Raw genomic sequence first — 25838 nt, 5'->3', positions numbered from 1 at the left:
CAGACAAGTGGTGGAGCCTGGATTAGAACCCAGGTCCTTCTGACTCCCAGGCCCCTACTCTAGCCACGTTGCTTTTAGAAGGACATGGGGAATGACTCTTGCATTAATTCATATCAGTGGCATTTATTGAGCATCTGCTGTATGCAGAGTATTGTTCTAGGCCCTTAGCGAATGAACAGAAGAAGTGAAATCTAATTAAGGTTCTGCTTCTGGAGAAATATGAGCCAATTTTTGGTATCGACTAGAGGCACAGATTTCTCCAAAGGTGTTCCCCAGTCTTTTTTTCTTTCTTTTTGTTTTTAGCTCTGAATTAGCTGCTCAGGAAATCTGGCCTCTTTGGGAACTCCCCCAACCCGCTTCAAATGTTTTTACCATCTGAAGAGAAAGGAGGAGGAGGAGAAGAAGGGGAAAGAGGCTTGTCACTGCTATCTTTTAAGCATGTCAGGATTTGGGGGCCCAAGGAAGGAAGAGAAGGTTAAGGTCCATGGGCTGAATGTTGGGACCAGGGATTTGTTTTACTGGCTCACTCCCAAAGGGTTCAGATGATCTAGTGATTCACATTTGTGGTGCCTGGCCAAATCAAATAGCCATGTAATAAATGGTTGGAATTGTAACTTTCAGAAAAAAAAATAGTTTATTGACCTAGTTAGTGCTTTGTAATGTCATTTGAATAATATTGTTTTCCTATTTTACATGTGCAATGAACCCATGTGAATGTTATAAAATCAAATGGCTACCTGGTTTTCATTTTTAATGGATTATGAGCTTTCTAAATCAAGATGTTGACAGATTGCTAGGGAGTCAAGTAACTTCTCATTTTCCAATATATGTTGATTAATGTTATGCATACCAGTCAATCACTATCAATATGCAAGGAACCATACTAAGTGCTGCAGGAAGCACATGGCGATGGTTGAAGACAAAGGGCATTTGACTAAAGAGTATCCCTTTTTCAGTGCTGAAAAATATTAAATGATTCAGAACCCAAAAGATTTGGCATCCTCCAAGTTTATTACAATTGACTCAAAGCAGATGGATTTTAGTTTAGGTATTCCCCAAGCTGCGGAGGACTATCTATAGGCTATAAATAGATTCCTGAAAAAGTAGCCAGTGACACTTATTAACATTTAACTAGTTTCCAAAAGCTGTAAAAACCCATGCTATCAAGTACCCAGGTTTCAAAGTGAACCCTGTCAATTGGTGAAATTTTAAATTACTTCTTTGAGATTTTGAATGCAGATGACAATATCTCTGTCATAACATGCACTTTTATGGTGTAACCATTCTTACAATACTGTTTTCCACTGTAAAAGAGAAAGCAGTAGGCGGCAGTGCAAATATTAGGAACAACAGGGATGGCGAGGGACAACCTTTTTGTGTGCACAATGTGGCCATGACTGTGGATCCCATACTGGTCTTTTTCACCACAACTGCGCTCATAGGTGAATTTCACCATCTGTGGTGTCTCTTTCAAATAGGATGGATAACTGTATATGCAACCTCTCACCATACAAGTCTCTGATATTATTATTAATAATAATAATGATAATGTATTTGTTAAGCCCTTATTATGTGCCACGCACTGTACTAAAGCACTGGGGAGAATAAAAGCAAATCGGGTTGGACACGGTCCCTGTCCCACGTGGGGCTTACGGTTTTAATCCCCATTTTATAGATAAAATAACTGAGGCACAGAGAAGTGAAGTGACTTGCCCAAGGTCACACAGCAGACAAGTGGAGGATACAGGATTCGAACCCATGACCTTCTGACTCCCAGGCCCAGCCTCTATTCACTAAGCCATGCTGCTTCCCATTGTCTTAGAATTTAATTTTAGAAGCATATCTGTCATCTAGGGCCCGGCATTCCAACATGCGATAAAGCCTTTCCAAGGCATACAACATCACTGGTACTAATAAAACTTTTTATTTTTATGGTATTTGCTAAATGCTTACAATGTGCCAGGAACCATACTAAGCAGTGGGGTAGATACAAGCTAATCTGGTTGGAGAGCCTCATCTGGGGCTCACAGTATTAATTCCCATTTTACAGATGAAGTAACTGAGGCTCAGAGAAGTTAACTGACTTGTTCAGCAAACATGTGGCTGAACCAGAATTAGAACCCAGGTCCTTTTGACTCCCAGACCCTTGCTCTATCTACGAGGCCATGCTGCTTCTAATAATATATTGTACCCCTATATAATTCATTGCAGAGTTTCTTTTTAAGTCTTTTTAAGCTGTGGCCCAGGAACTGGAAAATAATTTCAGAGGTATGTAAGAGAGAAGCCATGCTTTGTTGAGAAGTTTTCCTATTTCTTGGAGTGTATGTAAATCTAAATCTTCATCAGACTCCTGATAGGAATGGGAAAGAGTTCATGGAGCAATATCAACTGACAATAAAATGGATGTCAGCAGTGTGGTGCTGATCAGAAAACAAGCACGATGCTTGGATGCATGTAAGTTGTATGAAATGTAGGTACTGTGAGTGATTCCTTCTGGAATATGTAGTACTGATCAGGCCTTTTCTGAAATAATATAATTACTTACCACTGGGGTTTTAGCAGGTATACAATGTAAAGTTCAGAGCAGACCCATGGAAATAACTGATGCAGGGATCAGAAAATGTATGTGGAAGGGTTAAAGGATTGGAAATTATTAAGCACTCTAACACAGTTAAGGACCCACAGATGGAAGTAGAAAAAATGCCTGGAACCAAACTACAACATTTTTGGAAATACTGCGAATACACAGCTTCAATGTTACACTTTGGAATGAGCTACTAAGGAAGATTATTTAAATCTTTTTCTCTTGAAGGATTTAAATTTAAGTGAGATCTTCATATTCCAGGACTCTTTGTGCAGTTCTGACTGAAGGTAGGAGGATTGATGAGCATCCTCTCAAGGTCCTTTAGTTTTACAATGATATGCAAAACAGTGCAAAGACTATGTAATTAGAATTTAAAGTGGTAAACTAGGACATGTTGCCAGCTTTGAGGCAAAATATTTAATAAGGCTTTTAACTTTCTATATAATAATGACTGCTTTAAGCAGATACTTTGTAACCTCCTTTTCAGAGTCTTTATATTCTAATGGCCAGTTTTATTCTGCATTTATAATGTAATTCTTACTTTTCCAACATTTCATATTAACATTAATTTGTTGGGACAGTATAAAATGTCTGGGAACTGTGGTGATTGGAATAACTAGATGGATGGACAGATAAATAGATAGATGGCTCAATAAACTATGTCATCTGGTCTATATAAATTTTCTAAATGGCAGTGAAACGCTGTGTTCCAAGAGAAATCATTAAAGTAAAATGAGTTCAAGAGTTTCCAGTGAAGAAGGATATTCAAGGTTAAGGAGCAAATGCAAAGAGGAGAAAGAAGATAATCCAAAAAGGGCAGACCTGTTCAGCAGATGGGTCTTTTCTGTTGCTAAAATTTATTGTGATACCTCTGTGGATTAATTTTGAATTTAATCTCTGAACTGCTTCCACGGTTCAACTCCTTTGTTAACTGTACTTCTAGATAACTGTACTTCTAGTACAAAGAAATATAATTATAATTTGGTTTTGGAAGCTCCTTTTAATGTTTAAATACTTAGCATTCAGATTGGCTGTGTACCGGTAAACAATATAAGGATTTAAATCACTGCAAACACTGCAGCCCGGTGGCACTAATTTAGAAAATAGAAATAGCCAAAACATTCTTGTGTTGGGTTCCCTTTTAAAATCTATGCTATGTACAAATGAAAATGTAGACATTATGTGAAGAGGAAATACACACCTGAGGGCATAGTGGCATTTCTAGCCTGTGACATTAACTCCAGAGTGTCTGTGAACCAAGTAAGCCATAGAAAATAATAATAATAATAATAATAATGTTGGTATTTGTTAATCACTTACTATGTGCAGAGCACTGATCTAAGCGCTGGGGTAGATACAGGGTAATCAGGTTGTCCCATGTGAGGCTCACAGTTAATCCCCATTTTACAGATGAGGTAACGGAGGCACAGAGAAGTTAAGTGACACAGTCCACAGTCACACAGCTGACAAGTGGCAGAGCTGGGATTTGAACCCATGACCCCTGACTCCAAAGCCCAGGCTCTTTCCACTGAGCCATGCTGCTTCCCAGTAAGTTGCAATTAGAGTGGTAGAATTATTTTAGTTGGTAGAAATATTATTCATACAGTGATAGATTCCCCATTTGTTTGTCCCAGAATTTTGCAGTGCCCTGTGCAGTGTAGCTGAATTGGGGTGAGCTAGGCTTCGGGAATTCTTGTGTTCATTTTCTGATATTTCTTCTTACCAGCTGTATTGTACATGGCTCAATCAAGATTCCAGGACTCGGTAAAGTAGCAGGCAATGAGGTGGAGCTGAAAGAGTCGGGGCTTTAGTGGTTATGATTGTTTCCAGATATGGGTGATGCTGAAAGGTGAAATGGCTCCACAGCAAACAATTTCAGAGTGGAGTAAAATATAAAAGGTCCCTTCCTCCTTTGTGCAACCAAGATCTCTTGCCTCTCTGTGCCTCCAATGTTCATTAAAACACCCTCTGATGCTAACTTAATACCATCTGAAAAGTGGCTTAAATACACAGATTGTAATGAATGTGATGTAGGAATTTAAAAGGTATTAATTTTTATGAGCTTTTAGAGTGGTAGATTTATAAGGAGAAGTGACCTTATTAGTTACAGAAAAATGATTTGATGATTGATTCCTCTAAACTGTAAGCTAATTGTGGGCAGGGAACATGTCTACCAACTCCACTGTGTTGTACTCTCCCAAGTACTTAGTATAATATTCTGCACACAGTATGTTTTTATAGACTGATTCAGCAGTGAATTTGAATCATTTTTCTCGTAGACCTGTAAAATTATGGTCTAGATTGCTGAAGATTTCAAAGAAACCAAGGACAGTAGAGTGATTGGACATCAGCAAAAATTATTATCATCATTATTATGGTATTTGTTAAGCGCTCACTATGTGCCAAGCACTGTTCTAAGTGCTGGGGTAGATGTATGCAATCAAGTGGTCCCACGTGGGGCTCACAGTCTTAATCCCCATTTGACAGATGAAATAACTGAGGCACAGAGAAGTTAAGTGGCTTGCCCAAGGTCACAGCAGAGCAGTGGCAGAGATGGGATTAGAACCCATGACTTCTGACTCCCAAGCCCGGGCTCTTTCCACTAAGCCACACTGCTTCTCATAAAGATAAAGATGTTTGGAGATTGCCAACTATGGAGGGAAGAGTGCCTTCCATGCTATGAGCACATTAAAAACAGCAGAACAAGAATCATTCTTCAGTTTAAGTCTCAGGTATCCAAATTCAGGTCCTTCTATTTAGTTTTTAAAAGATCACTAGATTCTATTTCATTTCTAAATGCAAAGTTACATCATACAATTCCACTTTCACCACATCTTGGTATCTTTCTTGAAAAATAGCTTAGGTCGATGGAGGTTACAAATGGCTCCATTTGAGCACTCTAGCTCTCAAGAATTTTTGAAGTCATTTAGATCTCTCATTTTATTTTCCTTTATCATGTGTATTTTAAAGCAAAAATAAATTCCTTTTTCAGTCTGTTTCTCTTCACTTTAAAATATGATCCCAAAATTGCCTCGAGAAAAATTGCTTCCATCAGACTTCTGGCTCTGTTGCTAAAATACGGTTTTGTTATTATCTTTTGTTATATTACTTTATTTCCCCAATAAAAGCATAAGAATGAAAAATGGAAAATGATCCCCCAAAACATACCTTTCAAAAAGGAAAAAAAACCCTAACTTGACTCTCTTGAAATGGAAAATGGCCATTGTGAGGGCATGTGATATTTTTCACAAAGAAATGTGGGGACAGCTTCTTATAAATACTCTCTGGTTGAATACTATTCATCAGATGACTGTAATTTATAGAAGTGAATAATTTAGGAAAATGTAAATTATTAAAAGAAATTACAAATAAATTTAATAAAATAAAATTGGAAAATCAATTTAAAAATGGATAATTTAACTAATTTGTTGAGCCCAAGGATATCAATTTAAAAAATATGCAGCCATTAAAAAATACATACTGGTAGAGTTTTAGAGCAGATTGATAATGAATGTTTTGGCCTACATTAAACATTGTTTCAACATCAAGATTTTCCTTAAATCTTTGAAATTGCTCCATTTTAGCAGTAGCATTCTGAAGAGCACAGTACTCTAACTCTTGAGGAAAGACAGTCTAGGGCATGTAGTTTCTTGCTCAGAGAAATGAAAATAGAATAGATAGAATCATTATTTTGACAGAAATGCATTATGTCCATTAACCAGACTGGGGAGCTTGGGACAACTGTAAAAACAGCACCTCTCCATTCCCAGGGGAAACTCCAAGACCCTTAAGAGAGTTTTACAGTGGGTTTGGGAGGAGTGAAAGCTTCCCCTTTTCCAGCCCCTTCCAGCTCCTGGCTTCAGCAGCTTTTGCATGCAATAGCAATCAATAATCTCTCCCTGGCTGTTCCCCTCAAAGATGCTGTGACAGACACAAATCTCGAGGTTTCCTCCACAGAATCTCAGGCACAAATTAAACACTGGTGAAATATCTAAGTAGAATGTCTGACAGGACAGAATTGAATTTCCCACGATCCCGTTGGAAATGTTGAATAATGAGCTTTCTGGTAGCCCACTCATAAAAGCCACGTTAGCCTTATTAACTTGTAATGGAGAACTCCTCCATCAAGCAGGAGGAGTTTATAATGATCAGAATATGTTTGAGACCTCTCCAGCGAGTCAGCCAGGGCAGTCGATCTGTATGTTACTCTACTGGAGTCTTCTGCATCAAACTCTCACGTCACCATGTTTATCTAAGTGTCAAGTAGCAAGATATTTGGTCAGCAGTTGGTATTAGGTTGGGATTTCCAGTGGCTTGAAGGCTAGAGCTTTTCCACTTCCTCATTCTTTGTTGTTGTTATTATATGTTATGGAGGAAAGCCTCTTTTTCTCTCCCCTTCCCTGTTATTTATTTGTTAAGCACTTACCTGTGCCAGGCACTGTATTAAGCTCGGGAGTAGATACAGCTTAATCAGAATGGACCCAATTCACTCCCCTCACGAACTCAGTCTTAATCTCCATTTTACAGATGAAGTAACAGATGAGATCACAGAGCAGATAACTGGCAGAATTAGGATTAGAACCCAGGTCCAATACTTTGCTCCATTGCTTCTGTTGTTAGTCACTTAACACAATAATTTTTTGTCAAAACTGCCGGGATAGAGTTTGTGGCAAACATTGCTGACTAGCATTTCCTGGTTCTGATAGCTGTCAGGTTATTTGTAGAAAGTATGTTCGATACTGCTACTTGCTTATAGGAAGTAATTAGAAAAGATACAATTACGTCTGGATCTATTTCCCCGAATTAGTCTTTCTGAGAGAGTCTAGAAGACCCAGTGGGTAATTTCAAATTACTAAAGCTAGAAGTCATAGAAGATTTTGTGAAAAGAAGAGCATCAGGACTTTATTTAATTTGAGGAAACATAGCTGCTTCATGGGGATGTTTCTACCTTGTAAAATTATCCAAAGTGGATATTCTTTCTTAGGAAATGCTAGAAAATATTTTCTTTGTGGTGGTAGCTTCAACCTGTGTCTTCCAAGTCATTTTGGCCCACTCCCAAATAATACCCAGAAGCAAGTCATTTCTTATTTACCAACACTTTTGTATCTTTTGGCTCCAGGACTTTGCATTATTTTGCAGGCAGGGCTTTTTAGCTTAGTAGAGAAAGTATGGCTCTACTTTTCCTAATGATTTTTTTCCTGAAAGTAGAGTAAAAAGCAAAGCAGTTTTGAGAACATTGAGAGGATCTTCAGAAAAAAACAAACCAACCCAAATTCATCAACACTTACAGTTGTGCTTTGGGGTTGATAACAACCTTACTGCTGGTGAGATTTATCAGTGTGTGTGTAAGAGTGGATGATAAGACTGATCACTGCCAAATATCAGTAGGAAGTAGTATGATTTAATGGAAAGAGCACAGGTAGAAAAAGCATGGGTTTGGGAGTCAGGCTATCTAGCCTATTATCCAAGTTAATATGGAGTTGACTACAGACTGTAAATTCCTTGCAGACGGATTATGTGTATTAATTATATTATATTCCCCAAGAATTTAGTAGTGTTCTGTTCACAGAAAGGGCTCAATAAATACTATTTATTGGCTAAAGTATCTTAATTGGAATCATAACAAGAAATCCCATTTTGAAGATTACTGGGCAAAATCATTCTTAGAAAGTAAATAAGCCTTTGAGTAGATATTTTCTTTTTTCTTTCCACTTTCCATTTCTTTATGGAAGTGGCAGGGATGAAGGTCCTATTGAATTCAAAACAATTTTCTCCACCCTGTCATTTCAGTTATTAATTGATATGACAGGAATCAGTTGTATTCATTGAGCACTTACTGTGTTCAGAGCACTGTGCTTAAGTGCTTGTAAGAGTATAATATGACAGAGTTGGTAGATATGTTCTGTGCCTAGAATGACCTTACAGTCTAGAGGGGGAGACAGATGTTAATGAAATAAATAATTTATGGTTATGTACTTAAGTGCTGTGGTGCCGAGGGAGGGATGAATAAGGGGTGCAAATCAACTGCTAGGATGATGCAGAAGGGAGTGGGAGAAAAAAATGGGGCTTAGAGAAAGGCCTCTTCGAGGAGATGTGCTTTTAATAAAGTTTTGAAGGTGGTAAGACTGATTGAGTATGAAGAGGGAAGTTGTTCCAGGCCAATGGCAGGATGTGGGTGAGAGATCACCAAGGCGAAGACAAGATCTATAGATTATTCACTATCATTAGCAGATTATCTTTTAACTGTGAGGCCTAAAGTGAATGTCTCAAACTACCTCTGGGTCTTTCTGTTACTTTCTGTAACACTAGTGGAAGTAATTTTCTCTCCCTCCCTCTCTCTCTCTCTCTCTCTCTCTCTCTCTCTCTCACACACACACACACACACACACAGCTTCAAAGAATGTCAGAGTTGAAAAGCTAATCTTTGTATTGAGCCTACTGACACCATTCACTTTGGTGCCTGAAGTTGGGTTCAGAGTTAGTCAACTCCTTTCAACCTGTAAGTGTAGTTATCCCACTGATTTTTGTTGGCTTAAGCACTTACTATGTATCAGGCACTGTATTAAGCACTGGGGTAGATACTAGATATGTTGGATACAGTCCATGTCCTGTATTGGGTTCACAGTATTCATCCCCATTTTATAGATGAGGTACAGAAAAGTGAAGTGACTTGCCCTAGGTCACACAGGAGACAAGTAGTGGAGCCAGTTCTTCTGGTTCCCAGGACTGTGCTCTTTCCACTAAGTAGGTCAAGCATCACAAGTTTAACTCAAAAATTTCAGTGGGAAAGCCTGCCTCCATTACATATATTCATAACTACAGATTAACTAGATATCCAGATGTAGATTACACAGTGATATAGCTAGGTGTCTGTTTTTTGTACTCGAAGAAGACAGTGCTGACAGTAAGATTCTATTCCTACTGTGAGAGTGTCCCTGAAGGCCAGAACTTGCTGGTGCCATGAAATGATTATGATCTTTGAAGAAACTCTTTTACTCAAAAGATTGAAGGCAACAGCCAATGCCCTTGATCATTCATATATGAATTATATACCGAAGACTGTCCTCTGGAAACACACACTCAAAAAGCTATGCAAATGAATAGAGATGAAGTCATCTGTGGTCATAACTAGGGCTGGGTTGAAAGGATCCATTGTATCTTCCCTAAACTATGTATTTTGTGAGCTGCTTTGTACCTCACCAAAAAAAAATGTTTGACTCCTTTTGATCAAGGGATGGTTTTTACCTGACTATTCTCTTGACTGTCCCGACAATATCTGTTTGGGATTTTGCTTTAAAATTGCAAATTGCAGCATTTCTGGGCTTTCACAATTTCAGAAATGGGAGTTTATTCTGAGGAAATAAGACAAAGTGGTTATTTCTTCATGTATCATAAGAGAAGTTTCAAAGAATGGGAACATAACTCCACTTACTAAGGGCACGTGGATCTTTCTGAACCTAGCTGATAGGCTAATAATGGCTTCAGAACATTAGCGAGGCCAAGCCCTGGGAATCTCTCTGGAAGCCTAGCCCCACATGGGTAAGATGCATAATGCGGCATATTGTCAAGGGAAAGTAGCATTCCATTCTTTAACATAATTCATTTAGCTTTCCTGTAAGTGGCTGTTCTGGTGTTTTAGCTATTACCGGCAGCAGTGAAGGGATATAACAAGGACCCAGCACACGTGACTCATTCAAAAACCACTTTTCTAGTCTAGTTACATAAAACCCAGCAAAAACAAACATTGTTTCTGTTTTCATAGTGCTTGTTTGAAAGTGTACTTAACATTAGGGATGCTCATGCATGGTTTTCACCATCTAGCAGATCCTGTGTCTTCTAAAACAGCAAGTTTGCTTATACACTTCTTCAGAGTGGGGTGAATCTTGTAATTAATCTTTGAAATCTTGGGCATTTGAACAATTGAAGGTTGTTTCTGAGTAGCACATTTGCCCAACTATGTTTTGATTTCCTAATGGGTGTTTGGATTCCAGCAAATCTGATATCTTAAGTGTAAATTTATCATTAGGGACTGGAGCCATATGTAATTAGTCTTGGTGATTGTAGCAGAGGTAGTGGGAAGCTTTTGTTTTACAAAATTATGCTCTGAACATCTCACACCCTAATAAAGTGCAGGCTCAAACATTTTTTTTATATGAAGCAACAAAACAGGCAGTTTTATTGACATCCCCTAGTAATGTCGTAAAATGTATATAACACATGTAACTGGTCATTATTAAGTCATTTAATTGAAAAGAGATGAACTAAAAAAGGCAATTTGTCATTCATACTTTAAACAAGAGCATTTTCAACTGCTGGTATTATAATACTGGATAGAGGCATAAAATGGCTATTTTTAATGCAAATTTCTAGTAAATCTAAAATATTCTACAGTTTCTTCCAGATGTCTAAACTATATCAAATATCCCATAATTCAAAAGTGATAATTTCCTTTTGTTCTTCTACTTACCCTTTCTCTGTCTCTCTCTCTGTCATTCTTTCTCTACTACTCTTCTCTGTTACTTTCGGTCATAGGTCCTTTCATATATGAATGTATGCATACAATTTTGTGCCTGTAAGCCTGGGCTCCCTCATGTTGGTGTCCTTTGAGTGCAAGGAACTGCATTTTCAGAGTATCCTGTTCGGTGCTAGCATCTACTATGTGTCAGACCCTGTTGTAAGCCTTAGGATAGATACAAGATAATGAGGCTGAATATGCTCCCTATCCCACATGGGGCTCACAGTCAAAGTAGGAGGGAGAACATATATGGAATCCCCATTTTGCAGTTGAGGAAATTGAGGAATAGAGAAGTTAAGTGACTGTCCTAGAGCTTTACCATGGATATGGGAGCCAGAGGACCTGGGTTCTAATCCCACTACCCCGCTTGCCTGCTATGTGATCTTGGGAATAGCATAGTAGGTGCTTAACAGATACCATAAAAGACCCCAACAAACTGTAGTAAATTTTCTGATCTGATTTCTGAGTTCAGAAATTCAATCGAAAGTGTATGTTCTTAAATGAACTGTTCATTTAGTAGTTATTCCTGCTTACTGCCTTCACTCCTTAGCTCAAAATATGTGTATTATTGGTGTCACTTCCTTTCTAAGGGAAATGAATTCACTATGTAAGAGCCTTTCATTGCATTTGTCATGTATTACTTTATATAGTAAGAGTAACAGGATCCCATTACATTTGTTATATATTACTTTGTATAATAGTAACAGGATCAAGTATAGTAGGAGCAATATTATCTTCTTTACTTTAAAATTGACTCTATCTCTCAGGAAGTGGTGGTGTGCTGCAGTTTCATCTGTTCTAAATTATCTTTATACATTCTTGGAAATGTAGTAGAAATGCAAGTATTAAAACTGTAATTTTATAAAAACAGAGGGTGAAATTTAAAATCAAGGTCAGTCCATGAATTATCATCTGAGTCAGGAATTAGAATCCATAACTCTCTGCTGTTAATTTGGGGCTTTATTTAGGAGACTGCACTTCTGGTTATTGGTCCCCATTAATAATTAAGCTGGTAGAGTATAAACAAATCATACACTTCAGAAAGCTGCCTCATTTTTATCCTCTAGATTGGATAAGCTCCTTGTGGACAGGGGACACGTCTAGCAACTCTGTTATTTCTTAGTCTCCCTAATATTTCATACAGTGCTCCGCACACAGGAAGCACTCAATAAAGCTGATTGATTGATTTAGGAAAAGGACGTTATTCAAGCTCAATTTTTACTGAGGCACCTGTCATTTTCCAGGAGACATTTTTGCCACTTCCTCTTAAAGCACATTCCTGTCTTTTGAGGGTACCGATTATTTTCTTTCCATGAATTCCAGGTCTCATTGTACATGAAGGAGCAGCAGTTTACAGAGTGTTTAAGCGCTGGAGGGCTGTGAACCTGCACTGGGTTGTATTAAATTATGATAAAGCCGCAGACATAGAAGAAAGCAACCGGGGAGAGTCTTCAACAGCCAGGACATTGTGGTTGCCGTTAACAGCTTTACGAAACAGAAACTTAGTTCATCCAACACAGCTAACCTCACCAAGATTTCAGTGTGGCTACGTATTATTACATCTATTCAACCGAATGAGGCCACATGAAGAGTTTTCAGATGATAATAGTTCTGGTGAAGTTGTGATGAGAGTGACTTCAGTGTAACAAAAATGTAAGGATATTGTTTGGTGGACTGCTTTACAGCATCTTGGAATGTAGTTGCAATGAATGCACTTCTCACAAATATATATGAACTTTTTAAAATTTATGATTTTTATATTAACAGTTGAATTGCAAATACATTTTCTGAAAAAAAGTCCGTTTGCTTTTTGGTTTTCTGATTTATGACATCTTTCTATAAGGTTCCTCAGAATCTTTTGAATTATAGTTTACCTTTTATTGGTAAGTGAAATGAGGGAATTATTCTTCAAGACTGAACCTTTTTTTCTAAAATGAAGTTTCTCCACACTGTGTAATCTTTTGGACAGGCTACTGATGGGGAAAACATTCAGATGGTGCCTGAGTTAGATACCCCAAAGTGCCTATCAAATTCAAAAATAGAAATGCATCTTTAACATGGTCTACAAATGCTAGGTTGATAACAAATATTGAAAACACGGTAATTTGAAGCTAAAAAATTGGAGTAGGTTTCACTTAGGAATTGTTTCCACATTCATGTTACTACCTTTCAAACTTGATAAAGTCATAAAAGCCCCACCAAAACCTCCCCAGAAATTCCATTGAAAGAGGATGGGAAAAACATCTGAAATGATTTACTTAACAGTCTAATTCTATCTCATGCCCACTGTATCCAAGACTAAATTCAGAAGCTGAGAAAGGTCAAGGTAACAATTTAACAAATAGAATTAATTTAAATTAATGTGGTTATTTCCCCAACTATACTTATTGTTCAAGAGAAGCTATTTTTCTTATAATTTGTACAGAACATGTTTACAGATGAAAAAATATGCCCTGAAATTCATATTACCTCTGCCAAATGATTACAATAATACTCAATTCACTAGATGATCATTCATTAAATGCTATTCAAATAGCCTAAGAGAAATAATGCAGCTCCCAAAATAGGCAATTTACTACCTGTGATAAGTTTGCTTATTGGTAGTATCTGCTAGGATTTTTCACCTATCTTCAATTCAAATTGAAGTTTGACACATTTTAATTTGAAATTCACTAAAAAAAAAGGGTAAACCTGTGAAGTATTTGTGATACACATTGGATCCTTAAAGACCATTTGTACATAGTGAATAGCAGTAAAAAAGGTTTTGATCAGATAATATAATAGATATAAATGAATGTTGTACCCAAGAATGTAAAACTTTGTGATTATGTAGTGACCCTGCTAATTGCAAATAGAAGTAGGTTTCCATCATCATCAAAATTTACTGAACATTTACAGAGCACTGAACTAGTTTTCTGAGATCTTCTGAAACAGACCTCTGCACTAAGTGCTTTAGGACCTTATGAGTGAAATAGACTTTCCTAACCTTGAAGAGTTTATAATCCAATAGAGTTTAATTGCCAGAATTTCACCAATAATTTGATAGATCAAATAAATCAACAAACTAAAAATTGAAAAGGATCCAAAGAACCAGCCTATGGGATGCCAATTCAACCAATCAGTCAATCATATGTATTGAGCACATACTGTGTGCAGAGCTCTGTCCTAAGTGCTTGAAGGTACAACACAACAATGTAACAGACACATTCCCTGCCCACAGAGAGCTCACAAAGGATGGAACATTCAAGGACTCAGAGTTAAAAAAATGCACAAACCATTGATACTCCTAAATTATGCTGCCAAACTAAGAATGAATTAGCTCTGCCCAGGAATTATTGATCTTTATCAAAGAAGATGGTCTTATTCAGAAAATGACAGTAAATTCCTTGAGCTCCATCTCTGACTCTTCTTCTTGCTAGTGTCAAGTGAAAAATCCAGATTGATGAGGGAGGCACAAGGATATTGAGAGAAGACATCGAGCAACCGGTCATATCACATAGAGAAGCAGAGTTGGAGAGCATCCATTTAGTGCACCTTATGGCTGAATAAGTGAATATTTGTGGAGCCCTGATGATTAATGAAAGAAACTGGAAAATGATTTAGGTAATGTTGAAATTAAAATCTACCATCCAAAACTGAAAATACCTGCTAAGGAGTTTTTCTCAAAACTCAGAAGTCTGCTCTGAGGGAGGGTAGAATAAACACATTTCAAAGACATCTTATTTCCCAAATGGAATTAGGGAAAATCAAATGATGTGAGTGATCTTCTCTTCTCCATTATTTCTTAAAAATATTTTCTTCCAAATTGTGCATGGGTAGCTGAAGTGAGGAAAGAATCCTTACTCAGGACTCATTGATGTTGACTTGAAAGGGAAACAATTAATGAGGAAGAAGACATGGAAAAAGTCACTTTGGAGAGTGTTCTTACGATGACACAAAAGGAGACATGAGTGCTATGCTCCCAACCTCCAGTTACCAGGGCAGAACTACAAGTGATGAGGAGTGGAGAAGACTCTGACCTCCTTTGAGCCTATTTCAACATTAACATAGTTTACAGTTGGTAAGTTCTCCTTTATCTTTAACTTAAGTCCTTCCTGTTTCAGTCTGTGGTATTTTATTAATGGCTTTTTCAAATTGTGCCCACCAGAAAACTGTACTTCAATTTGCAAATAGAGGAAATTAAGCCAATTAACCTACATAATACATTTACAGGTTATAAACAGTGGAAACAAACTGGCCAGTATGCAGAAGTAGTTAACTTCGAAAATGAGTTTGTGTCCTAAGAAGCCAGGAAATGAAATGTAAGGTTAATCTTCAAATTGAAGTAGCCTGAAATAGCCAAAGCCTATCTCTTCTCTTTTTGAAACAAAATGGAATAAATTTAAAGTTGGTATTTTCAAAATCATTCTAAAGTAATAGATTAGTGGAGGTCAACCCGAACTGTAAGGGGTCATAAAATCTAATCCCTTGTGTTGACAGGTCCACACCTCAACTTCCCAAACAGATGAGATTTCATTCTATTTCTAAACAACTCAGGAGAAGGGAATTCCCCGGGAAACGTGTTTCAAAGACTTTTAAGCTTTCGTGTCCATTTGTCAGTATGGTTAGATGGTTTATATTTGAATTTCATCAATCCAAATCTAAAGCATCAATTTTGATAACATCATTTAAACCTTTTTTGCATGATTCACAATGAGACTAAAAAAACAAGTTGTTCACTAAGTACCTCATCTGGGCAAGGGTTAGAAACCAAAGAGGCAATGTTTAGGCATCAGGAGAGCTGGTGTTAGTTCAGTTTTCTCCTATACTAAAGTGCCTCCAATTTTATAATCCCAGCAAGTCAAATGGAGAGCCTCATATTTCCACTAACATCCGCTTTCCAGTTTTTATCTCTTAATTTGGAAACTGAGGTATGAGAGAATTCTCCTTATTTTTTTCCTTTTTACCTGAGTTTACATATTGTCCTTTGAATTTTTGTGCTGTATTTATTCCTTGGATTTCCAGGGAGGCACTAGCCTGGGTGTTTTATGAGCTGAATTTGTTCTCAGATGACTATTTGATTTTCACGGTTGACAACATGCCAGAGAGAGTACTAAGACATCATTTGGCCAAAATTTATGTCTCCTGGAATTTTCCACTCTGTGATAGTTTATTCTCCTTCTTGTTAAAGAGTCCTGAAAATCTTTCTGTTTCTTCAAGGTCATCCACGTTCACAATTTCTTTTTATCTTCACATTCATTCAATCATTTAATTAATGTTCTCTCTAGTGGGAAATTTCTGAATTCAATTTTCTTTAGGAAGATACTAAGATGTGGGCAGTCCCAGTTGGTAAGTTCAGAAAAACAGGTCCCAGAGGACATGGGTTCTAATCCCGGCTCTGCAGCTTGTCTGCTATGTGACCTTGGGCAAGCCTCTTAATTTCTCTGTGCCTCAGTAAAATGCGGATTAAGACTGTGAGCCCCACGTGGGGCAACCTGATTACCTTGTATCTATTCCAGCACTTAGAACAGTGCTTGGCACATAGTAAGTGCTTAACACATACCATAATTATTATTATTTCATACATACATAATTGCAGCAGACATTACACAAAGGCAACAGTAAAATTCAACTTGGTAACACTGATCCAGTGACATCTTTGACCAGTTGACATCTGATTGGTTTCTAGGTTTTCATTTTGAAGCAGTAGACCTTTGCCCCAGGAAAACATTTCTGTTCAGTTTTGGAGATATAATAATAATTGTGGTATCTGATAAGCGCTCACTATGTACAAGCAGTGTATTAAACACTGGGATAGATGCATGGTAATCAGGTTACAAGCCTTGTCCCAAATGGGGCTCACAGTCTAAGTATAAGGGAGAAAAGTTATTGAATCTAAATTTTACAGAGAAGATAAATGACTTGGGCACGGTCACATAGTCAAGAGGTGGAGCCGGGAGTAGAACCCAGGTCCTTTGACTTCCAAGGCCGTGGTCTTTCCACTAGGATGTACTGCTTTTTGTATGAAAGGTATGACTTTCAGAAACTTTAGAAAATCGAAACCAGGCATTTTATTCTTCTCTAATTTTTTAAAGAGCAATTGGGAAATATCACAGATCTCCATTGACTTTTTTGACAGTTTTTCCACATGAAACATGGCTTTTCGTTAGAAGTGCATTTTCCAAAACTACAAGGTAAAGAGATTTGCTTGAGGATTCACAGAGGACAGAGCCTGTGTTTTTTAACAGCACTCTGGGTTTTTACAAAACTTGTTTTATGGACCGATCCAGCAGGAAATATTGTTCCCAGCTGCCGAACTGCAGAAAATGCATTTGCTCTGAGTGTGAGCAACCAGAGAGATTAGATCTTATTTCAACGAGCTATTTATTTCTCCACTGCTGCTTCGGAATGCCTGTCTTTATGGTCACAGCAGCCTTCTACCATCCCAGAAGCTACAGTAGCAATGGGGGGATTTGTGTTTGGGATTCATAGACTCACTGGGAACACTGCTCTCCTCATAACCTCAGGAGGAATGTTGCAGGTATTGAGGGAACACTGACAGCCGACCCACGGAAGCCAAAGATCTTACTAGGAGGTATGAGTGCAGTGCTCTTTCATTTAACAGTGCCTTCGGTAATTAATATCTATGGTCTAAAAATGATCACCTCTGCTCTTTGCTATTTAGAAACCTAAGTGGTTTCTGGTTTTTGTCATTTTTGCTTCATTACTCTGGGAATCAAAATTGAACCATGACTCCAAATTAATAGTATTTATCATGTGCTTATTGTGTACAGAGCACTGTAATAAACACTTGGGAAAATACAGTATAACGGAGTTAGTAGATATGTTCCCTGCCCATTAACCAGATCAAAGAGCTTTTAAAAATGACTGATGGAACAATGGGCTGAATTTCCTTTCAGTGACAATGCAGATTGAGCCCTACTGAGAAACAGGATGCTGTCTCCAATCAGTGTTTCATTATTTTAACCTCCACCACAGCCATAGTGGCTGAAAGAGATTCCCACAGTACAACTTAGTGCTCTGGGATAAGAATGCAAGTGCATGGGCTGAATGAATGCAGTTGCTCCTTAGAGAAATGGGAAGGATATAGCCAGTCTTCAGAATATATCCAGAAGCAGTGTGGCTTAGTGGAAAGAGCACGGGCTTGGGAGTCAGAGGTCGTGGGTTCTGATCCCGGCTCTGCCGTTATTCAGCTGTGTGACTTTGAGCAAGTCTCTTAACTTCTCTGTGCCTCAGTTACCTCACCCATAAAATGGGGAATAAGACCTTGAGCCCCATGTGGGACAACCTGATTACCTTGTATCTACCCCAGTGCTTAGAACAGTTCTTGACACATAGTAAGCACTTAGCAAATACCATCATTATTATTATATATATATATGTGTGTCCATATATATATGCATGTATGTGTGTATATATGTATGTGTGTGTGTGTGTCTCCTCTACACTCTAAGCTTCTTATGGGCAAGGAGCTTGTCTTCCAACTCTTGCTGGGTTCTCCCAAACACTAATGTTCAGATATTATCTCTGTGCAACTGAGAAGACTGTGTACGAGTAACACATTTCCACATTGTTTGCCCAAAAGGATAGATTTTTACTGCAAATGGGTTTGTTTCATACATAGCCTGTCTGTCTTTTTTAACTTGCCTATGAGCATCCCAATTTTCCTGGTCTTTGATAATGATAATAATAATTGTGGTATTTGTTAAGTGCTTACTGTGTGCCAGGCACTGTATTGAGCACTGGAGTGGATGCAAGTAAATCAGGTTGGATACAGTCCCTGTCCCATGTGGGGCTCACAGTTTCAATCCCCATTTTACAGATGAGGGTACTGAGGCAAAGAGAAGCAAGTGACTTGCCCAAGGTCACCCAGCAGACAAGTGGCAGAACTGGAATTAGAACCCATCACCTTCTGACTCACAGGCCCATGCTGTATCTACTACACCATACTGCTTCTGGAGTCTTTGGTCAGAAGAGCAGCCTCCTTCCTGCTTTGATTTCAGTAACATTTAATAAGATTGTTTTAGGTGAAACTTGAAGAGAAACCTTTTCTTTCCTGCAAAGGAGAGTCTGAACAGCAGTTATTCTGCACTTGGGGTCCTTTATTGAAGTTCTGTTATAGTCTTAAAGACACATCTTGGCTGGAACTAAGTACCCCAAGGTGGGTGTAAAGGATCAGTCTTCTCAAAACACCTTAAGGGGAGGAGCAAATCCTAACTCTGGATTTGAGTTTCCATGATTTATCTTCCAAGATACTTCACAGCTCAAAGGGTCTTTCTTCTCTGCAGTGACCCCCATGGGGAAACTGTGTAAATCCCTCTGGATTCCCTTAGCCATCCCTAGGGCAGCATGAAATCAGCCCTCGTAGTCCTCCAAAAGCTTCCTCGGGCTGAAGAACGCATATCCTTCCACAGAGAGTTGAAATGGAAAATGGTACAACAAAGGCAGAAGTCTTCTCATTGGCCCCAAGGGAAGTACCCTAACACACAGTGGGAGTGGGGAACAGTTCAGACCACTGCCCGGATAGACGATGAGGAAAGCAATGCTTGAAAAGAACCAATTTTGAACCCATACAGGTTCCAATGTATCCCATACAGGTTCCAATGTATCTCAAACATGTAACAGTAAATGAGACTCAAAGCGGACTTGAATCATTTAGGTCCCTAAAGGCCGTTTCAGGGCTTACATTAGAAAGTAAATAGAATTGGAGTCAAAGAAGACTGGGCATTTGACAATCCCCCACAAGCCAAATAGAGCATCACATCAGGGAGAGGGAGTAGGGGAGATAAGGGCTTAGTCGAGGAAGGCCTTTTGGAGGAGGTGTGATTTTAATAAGACTTTGAAGGTGGGGAGAGTGACGAAGGTCCGTCGGATATGAAAGGGGAGGAAGTTCCTAGCCAGAAGAAGGATGTGGGCAAGGGGTTGGCAGAGAGATAGATGAGATCAAGGCACAGTGAGTAGGTTGATATTAGAGGAGCAAAGTGCTGGGTTGTGGTAGGAAATCAGCAGGCAATATTAATTATCCTTTTTTGAGACGACGATATGGTAGATTCTACAGGGACACATGATGGAGGTTCTAGGGATTTACACAGAGATAAAATGCTGGCAGATTGTCCCCTTTGCCGCTTGTCATGTTCTTTTCAACATTGACATTTAAGGGAGTCTGAATTGCCCATAGAGTCACATTTTGACACTAGGCAGAGAGAGGCAGTTGTGGTCTAATGGAAAGGCCACTAGCCTTAGAATCAGAGAATCTGGGTTCTAATCCCGGCTCGGCCACTCATCTACTGTGTGACTTTGGGCAAATCGCTTAACTTCTCTGGACCTCAGTTTCCTCATCTGTAAAACGGGTATTCAATGGGGACAGAGACCATGCCTTACCTGATTAACTTGTATCTACCCCAAGCTTAATAGAGTGCTATTATTATTAATAATAATAAAATGATGATTACTACTAATATCAATATTAATAATAGTGAGGATGTATTTTACTTTCAGTCCTGCTGTTGCCTTTTATGCCTTTATGCTGTTGCCTTAAGCTGATTCACCTCTCTCTGCACTTCAGCCTCTCCCACTTTAGGAAGAGTCAGAGCCCTTTCAACAGTATAGTGTTTGATGCTTGCTCTTTCTACCTCCCAGGAATGGCGTGGGTCTTAATGAGCCCCCTGAGAGGAAATGGCTCTACGTTCCTCAGGCGATCAGCTCTCAGGAATGCCAAGAATGGCTGGATTCTAGTCTTCCTAGGGTAAGTGCCCTGATCATTCCCTCCACACTCAGGAAGGCCACTGATACTTTCAGACCACCACAGTTATGCACTAACAGGCATTTGGGAAGCCTGGACTAGGAAGTGATACGTTTGCCCTGGAGAACGACTGATTCATTAATGAGGTTGGGCCTAGTGGCGTGGTATTCCCATGAAATTCTTCATCATAAAAACAGAGGATCTTAGCCAAATAAGACTTCTATTTCCATGAAGCTCTTTCATTACTACTGAGGCCACACGCATATACACCCAGAACTGAACAAATACAACCACCCCAAAGACAAGTTTTAGGTTACCAAAATGTCACTGTGACATGGATGTGCATAGGATAGGTACCTCATGATACTCCTCCCCTTCCGGAAGAAGCAGAGTGACCTAGTACGAAGAGCACGAGTCTGAGAGTCAAAGGATCTGAGTTCTAATTCCGGCTCTGCTACTTGTCTGCTGAGGGATCTATTTAACTTCTCTGTGCCTCAGTTACCTCAGCTATAAAATGGGGATTAAGATTGTGAGCCACATGTGGGACATGGACCGTGTCCAACCTGATTAACTTGTATCTGCTTCAGCACTTAATACTCAGCACTGCCTAGCACATAGTATGTGCTTAACAAATACCATAAAGAAAAAGAAATCATTCTTCCTCATGTGCTCTTTCTAAAATTGCCTGGAACACCTAGACAATTACTTCAGATAAAATTGGATCTTAAGGTAGCAATTTATTTAAATCTTCGGTAGCTGCTTGGCCTAAGGCTCCAATATTAATTTAAGTGGAGATGGATTTTCCTCTGAACTTCAGGAGAATTTTCAATGTCAGAAGGATTTTGGGAGAAGTGAGTCATTCATCTCTAACAGATTTCATCTTTATTACTTTGCTTACATCACACAAACTTACCCGACATGGCCATTATATTAACCCCGAAACATATCTCATTTAAAACCTCTAAGGAGTAGATCATCTGGGCATACTGGTGAGGAATGGGTGCTTGGGCTCCAGATTGCAATAATTCTCAGCAACCTGATGTTTGAATCACAGATGCTTCATTTTTAAAAAAGCACAATTTTTACCATTTGCAGAACAAGCTTGTTGTGGGCAGGGGTCATATCTACCAACTCTGTAATATTATGTACTCTCCACACAGTAAAAGCTCAATGAATACATTTGATTCATTGACTGAAGGTGAATCCCAGCCACCTGGCCTTGGCTCTTTCTTTTTACTGTCAGAAGATCCAGGAAAATCTCACCAGAGACTCGTGTACTAGAACTTGGTGTCCAAATTGCGTATCTATTTGGAGAATAATTGGATTAAAACATCTAGTTACCATTAGCATGAGAAATCAATTCTAGGAGGTCATAATTCTCTAAGTGCTACTGGTGACTCAGTGTGAATTTCCAAGATTAAAGCTCTGTATTTCTGTCACTGTTGTGCACATGAACATGGAAGTTTAATAATTCATGTGTAGCACAGCAACATTCAATTGTTGGTGTTTATTGAGCATTCAGTCTGTGCAAAGCATGACAGTAAGATGATAGCTTGATCATGACCACTGTGGGGCTCTTTAGTGCCTCTTGAAGCCGTGATGAAGATCTTCTTTCATTTCAGATTATTTCAGGAATATCAATGTCCTACACCCTAGGTCAGGACCACACAATTTGTCTGCCCTTAGTTCCATCCCTGTTTTCATTGCAGATAGACCCCTTTTCCTGTCTCTCAAATATTCCTGCTTCTTCAGCAATTCCTGAGACCTTTCTGACTCCACCTTGTCTGCTCTGGTGTTCTCTCTCCATTCCCCTCCTCCCCCGTTCTGCTCTTGCTTCAGCTCCTGCCCATCTCCAATGTCCCAGCCACCCCAGATGATCACGGCCAGGGAATTTTCTCCGAGTCAAACTGAGCTCTCACCGGAGACCAAATGGAGACAGCTTCTACTATCTCTGTAAATAGAGGTGATGCTACTGGTGATGAGGTGCTATCTATGTTGGGAGGTGTGGCTGCAAAATCAACAATAAAATAGCATTAAACCATCATCATTTTGATTTATGTTCTGTTTGGTCAGCACATAATCGAGGTAATACGATACAGTTGTAAGATGATACGGAGACAATATGGGCCACTTCAAGGACAATGGAATCAAAAAACCTAGTCTCAGGTCTGCCCCCTGACTGTTGTGTGAACTTGGGCAAGCATAAAATCTCTCTGTACCTCATTTTTTTCATTTGCTAAAATGGGGATAAGATCAGAGAAGTAGCATGGCCTAGCAGAATGAGCACAGGCCTGGGAGCCAGAGGACCTGGGTCCTAATCCCAGCTCCACCACTTACCTTTTGGGTGACCTGGGGCAAGTAACTTTACTTTTCTGTGCCTCAGTTCCCTCACCTGCAAAATAGGAATTAAATACCTGATCTTTCCCCTGCTGAAATTGCGAGCCCCACAGGGAAACCTAATTATCTTATATAAACCCCAGTACAGTGCTAAGTATAATGCTTGACATGTAGTGAAGACTTAACAAATACCATTATTGTTATTAATAATAATAATTAGTATCATTATTCTCTTGACTAGGGTGAGCCCCAGCAGGGACAGGGCTTGTGTCTGATCTGTTCATCTTGTATCTATCCCAGAACTTAGTGTTTTGGTAATACGAGTCCTGGACAAATACCTCAATCAACTACTGTAATGGGTATGAAATCTGCTCTGAAAGGTGAGTGCTAGAAAATCGTAATGAAAGGAGCTCATCACTATAAAAAGTTCATCCTTTTCATAGTCAAGTTTCCTTTACAGCTGCACCTTTCCTCCATCCCCACTGGCCATCCTTTGCTGCTTCACTTCCTGTGGCAAGGTCAGAAGCCTGGTTTGAGAGAGGTCTCGACCCACCCAAAGCCTCAGCCATCCTCAGGGCAGAGCCTGGCAGGGAGAATAAAAGTTCAGGTCTGCAGTTCTTCGGCCTCCTCTGGTCTCCCCCATTAATGCCCTGACCGTGGCAGGAGCAGCAAAGGACTGGAGCAGTTATCTAAAGCAGGAAGGCAAGAAGGCAACCCCAAGTTCTCTGAGTCACCGTAAGACTCATCGATGCACTTGGCTCTTCCCTGAGCTGCTTCGATTCATTTTTTTTCTGCAGGCAGAGGTCAAGGTGGGAAGGGGATAGAAGCACAGGGAGATAACTCACAGAATGGATGATAATCATCCTTGGGTAGTTTAAGCATTCAAACCAAAGTGAACAAACTGAATTTCCTGCCCATCATATTGCCGCTAGAACCATCCCCGGTCCAGTCGGGTCATTTTAGTTTTATGTTCACTCTTGAATATAAACATAAATATAACTTTCTGCAGCAGAGTTGGGCCATTCGTAACCGGCTCAACTGGGTAGTGTTCTGTTTGGTGCAGTTTATGAGACCTGACGTCCAGCTGACACCAAGAGTAGCTGAGTTTGATTTATTTTGAAGTGCGCAGGGGAGGGGCAGTGGGCTGGGATTGTAGTTAGCGGCACTTCTTATTCTTTCTAAATGGATGGTTTGTTCATCTCGGCGGACACCAAAGGATATTCCCCTATGAAATGGCTTTCATTAGCTCCTTCCAGCCTGAGATTTGTATCCAAAAAGCGACTGTCTAAATTGGCCCAATTTTTAGGCATCTCTGGGAGGAGGTCAAGAATCACTGATGAAGCAGACTGCACTTTTCCCAGATGGCGGGGTTGAGTAACGTTACAGGGACGTTGGAGATGAGCCAGCGTTCCTGCTTCCCACTCTGCCTCCAGGAGACCTCTGAATCTGGAATTATCAGTTCCAGGGAGATGATCAGTGAGTATTCCATGACTTGGCAGCTTCCAAAGGGACTGGTGGTGTATATCTTTTTGCTCTCATCCACTCGTATTACTATGGAATGACTGGCGACCCTATGGGATGATATGCTTATTCTTTGGTGTGATAAAGAATAGATTGCATGGCAGCCCAAAAGGCCTAAATCACCTTCCTTGTGGGAAAATAATGGCCAAGCAGAATGAGAATTTAACCCTCTTCTTACCATTTATCCAATAAGGTGAAATGGCCACCAACTATTCCATCGAAGGTATTTCTTGAGCACTTATTATGCACAGAGCACTGGGGTAAGTGCTTGGTCATTTGTATCCCTATTTTAACCCTGGTTTCCAGCTCCCACTTATTATAAATAATATGTGTCCCTTTATCTCCCCGAATACTCAGTCGGTCAATTGTATTTATTGTGTTTACTGTGGGCAGAACACTGTACTAAGTGCTGGGAAGAGTACAGTATAACACTATTTCAGACACATTCCCTGCCCACAGTGAGTTTGCAGTATAAAGGGGGAGACAGACAATAATATAAATAAATAAAATTACATCTACATAAGTGCTTTGGGGCTGGGAGAAGGATGAATAAAGGGAGCAAGTCAAGGTGGCACAGAAGGCAGTGGGAGAAGAGGAATGGAGGGCTTAGTCAGAGAAGATCTCTTGGAGGAGATTTGTCTTCAGTAAGGCTTTGAAGTGGGAGAGAATAATTGTCTGTCAGATATGAAGAGGAAGGGCATTCCAGGACAGAGTCAGGACTCCTCCATAATAAGGGGGAGCTGGAAATCGATGCTACAACTGATAACAATAAGACTAGCCCCTCTTGGGGTCGTACCTGGAGAGTTTCCAGTACTCTACCAGTCTCTACTATGAGAGGGAGAGTCAAGCAGAGGCCTACCCATTCCATTCCTAGCTTGGGCAGTGGCTAGAGAGTGGAAGGCAATCTGCTACAAGTCAAAACTCACCTGTGCTGGGCAGCGGTGGCACGGGAGAGAGTCGAGGGCGGAGACTCTGGTTTACTGCGCAGAAGGAGGCAATGGTAAACCACTTCCATATTTTTAACAAGAAAACTCTATGGCTACACTACCGGAACGATTGCAGATGGAGGTGGGGCATTCTGGGAGAGATGTGACCATGGAGTCACTATGGGGCGGAAACGACTCGATGGCACAAGGCAA

General features: G+C 39.6%; 1 protein-coding gene and 1 non-coding gene across 2 annotated transcripts in view; both read left to right on the top strand.

Annotated features, from left to right (window-relative positions):
- MARCHF11 (membrane associated ring-CH-type finger 11) overlaps positions 1-22885 on the top strand; it is a 79558-nt gene extending 56673 nt beyond the window's left edge. Inside the window, exons 4-7 of the mRNA XM_029053610.1 lie at positions 12423-12752; positions 14519-15159; positions 20739-20844; positions 22681-22885. Of these exons, the coding sequence (XP_028909443.1) occupies positions 12423-12745 (323 nt within the window). The 3' untranslated portion in view covers positions 12746-12752; positions 14519-15159; positions 20739-20844; positions 22681-22885. The remainder of the gene's footprint in view (positions 1-12422; positions 12753-14518; positions 15160-20738; positions 20845-22680) is intronic.
- A 2592-nt stretch (positions 22886-25477) lies between these two features.
- Positions 25478-25615, top strand: LOC114807737. The gene has a single exon (XR_003755812.1). It is a non-coding gene; the product is annotated as a small nucleolar RNA SNORA7 (small nucleolar RNA).
- Positions 25616-25838: the final 223 nt, after the last annotated feature.

Source organism: Ornithorhynchus anatinus, chromosome X3 (assembly GCF_004115215.2).
Source record: "Ornithorhynchus anatinus isolate Pmale09 chromosome X3, mOrnAna1.pri.v4, whole genome shotgun sequence".
Taxonomy (NCBI): domain Eukaryota; kingdom Metazoa; phylum Chordata; class Mammalia; order Monotremata; family Ornithorhynchidae; genus Ornithorhynchus; species Ornithorhynchus anatinus.
The sequence above is the reverse complement of the archived record's forward strand: the minus strand, read 5'-3'. Positions and strand labels throughout refer to the sequence as shown.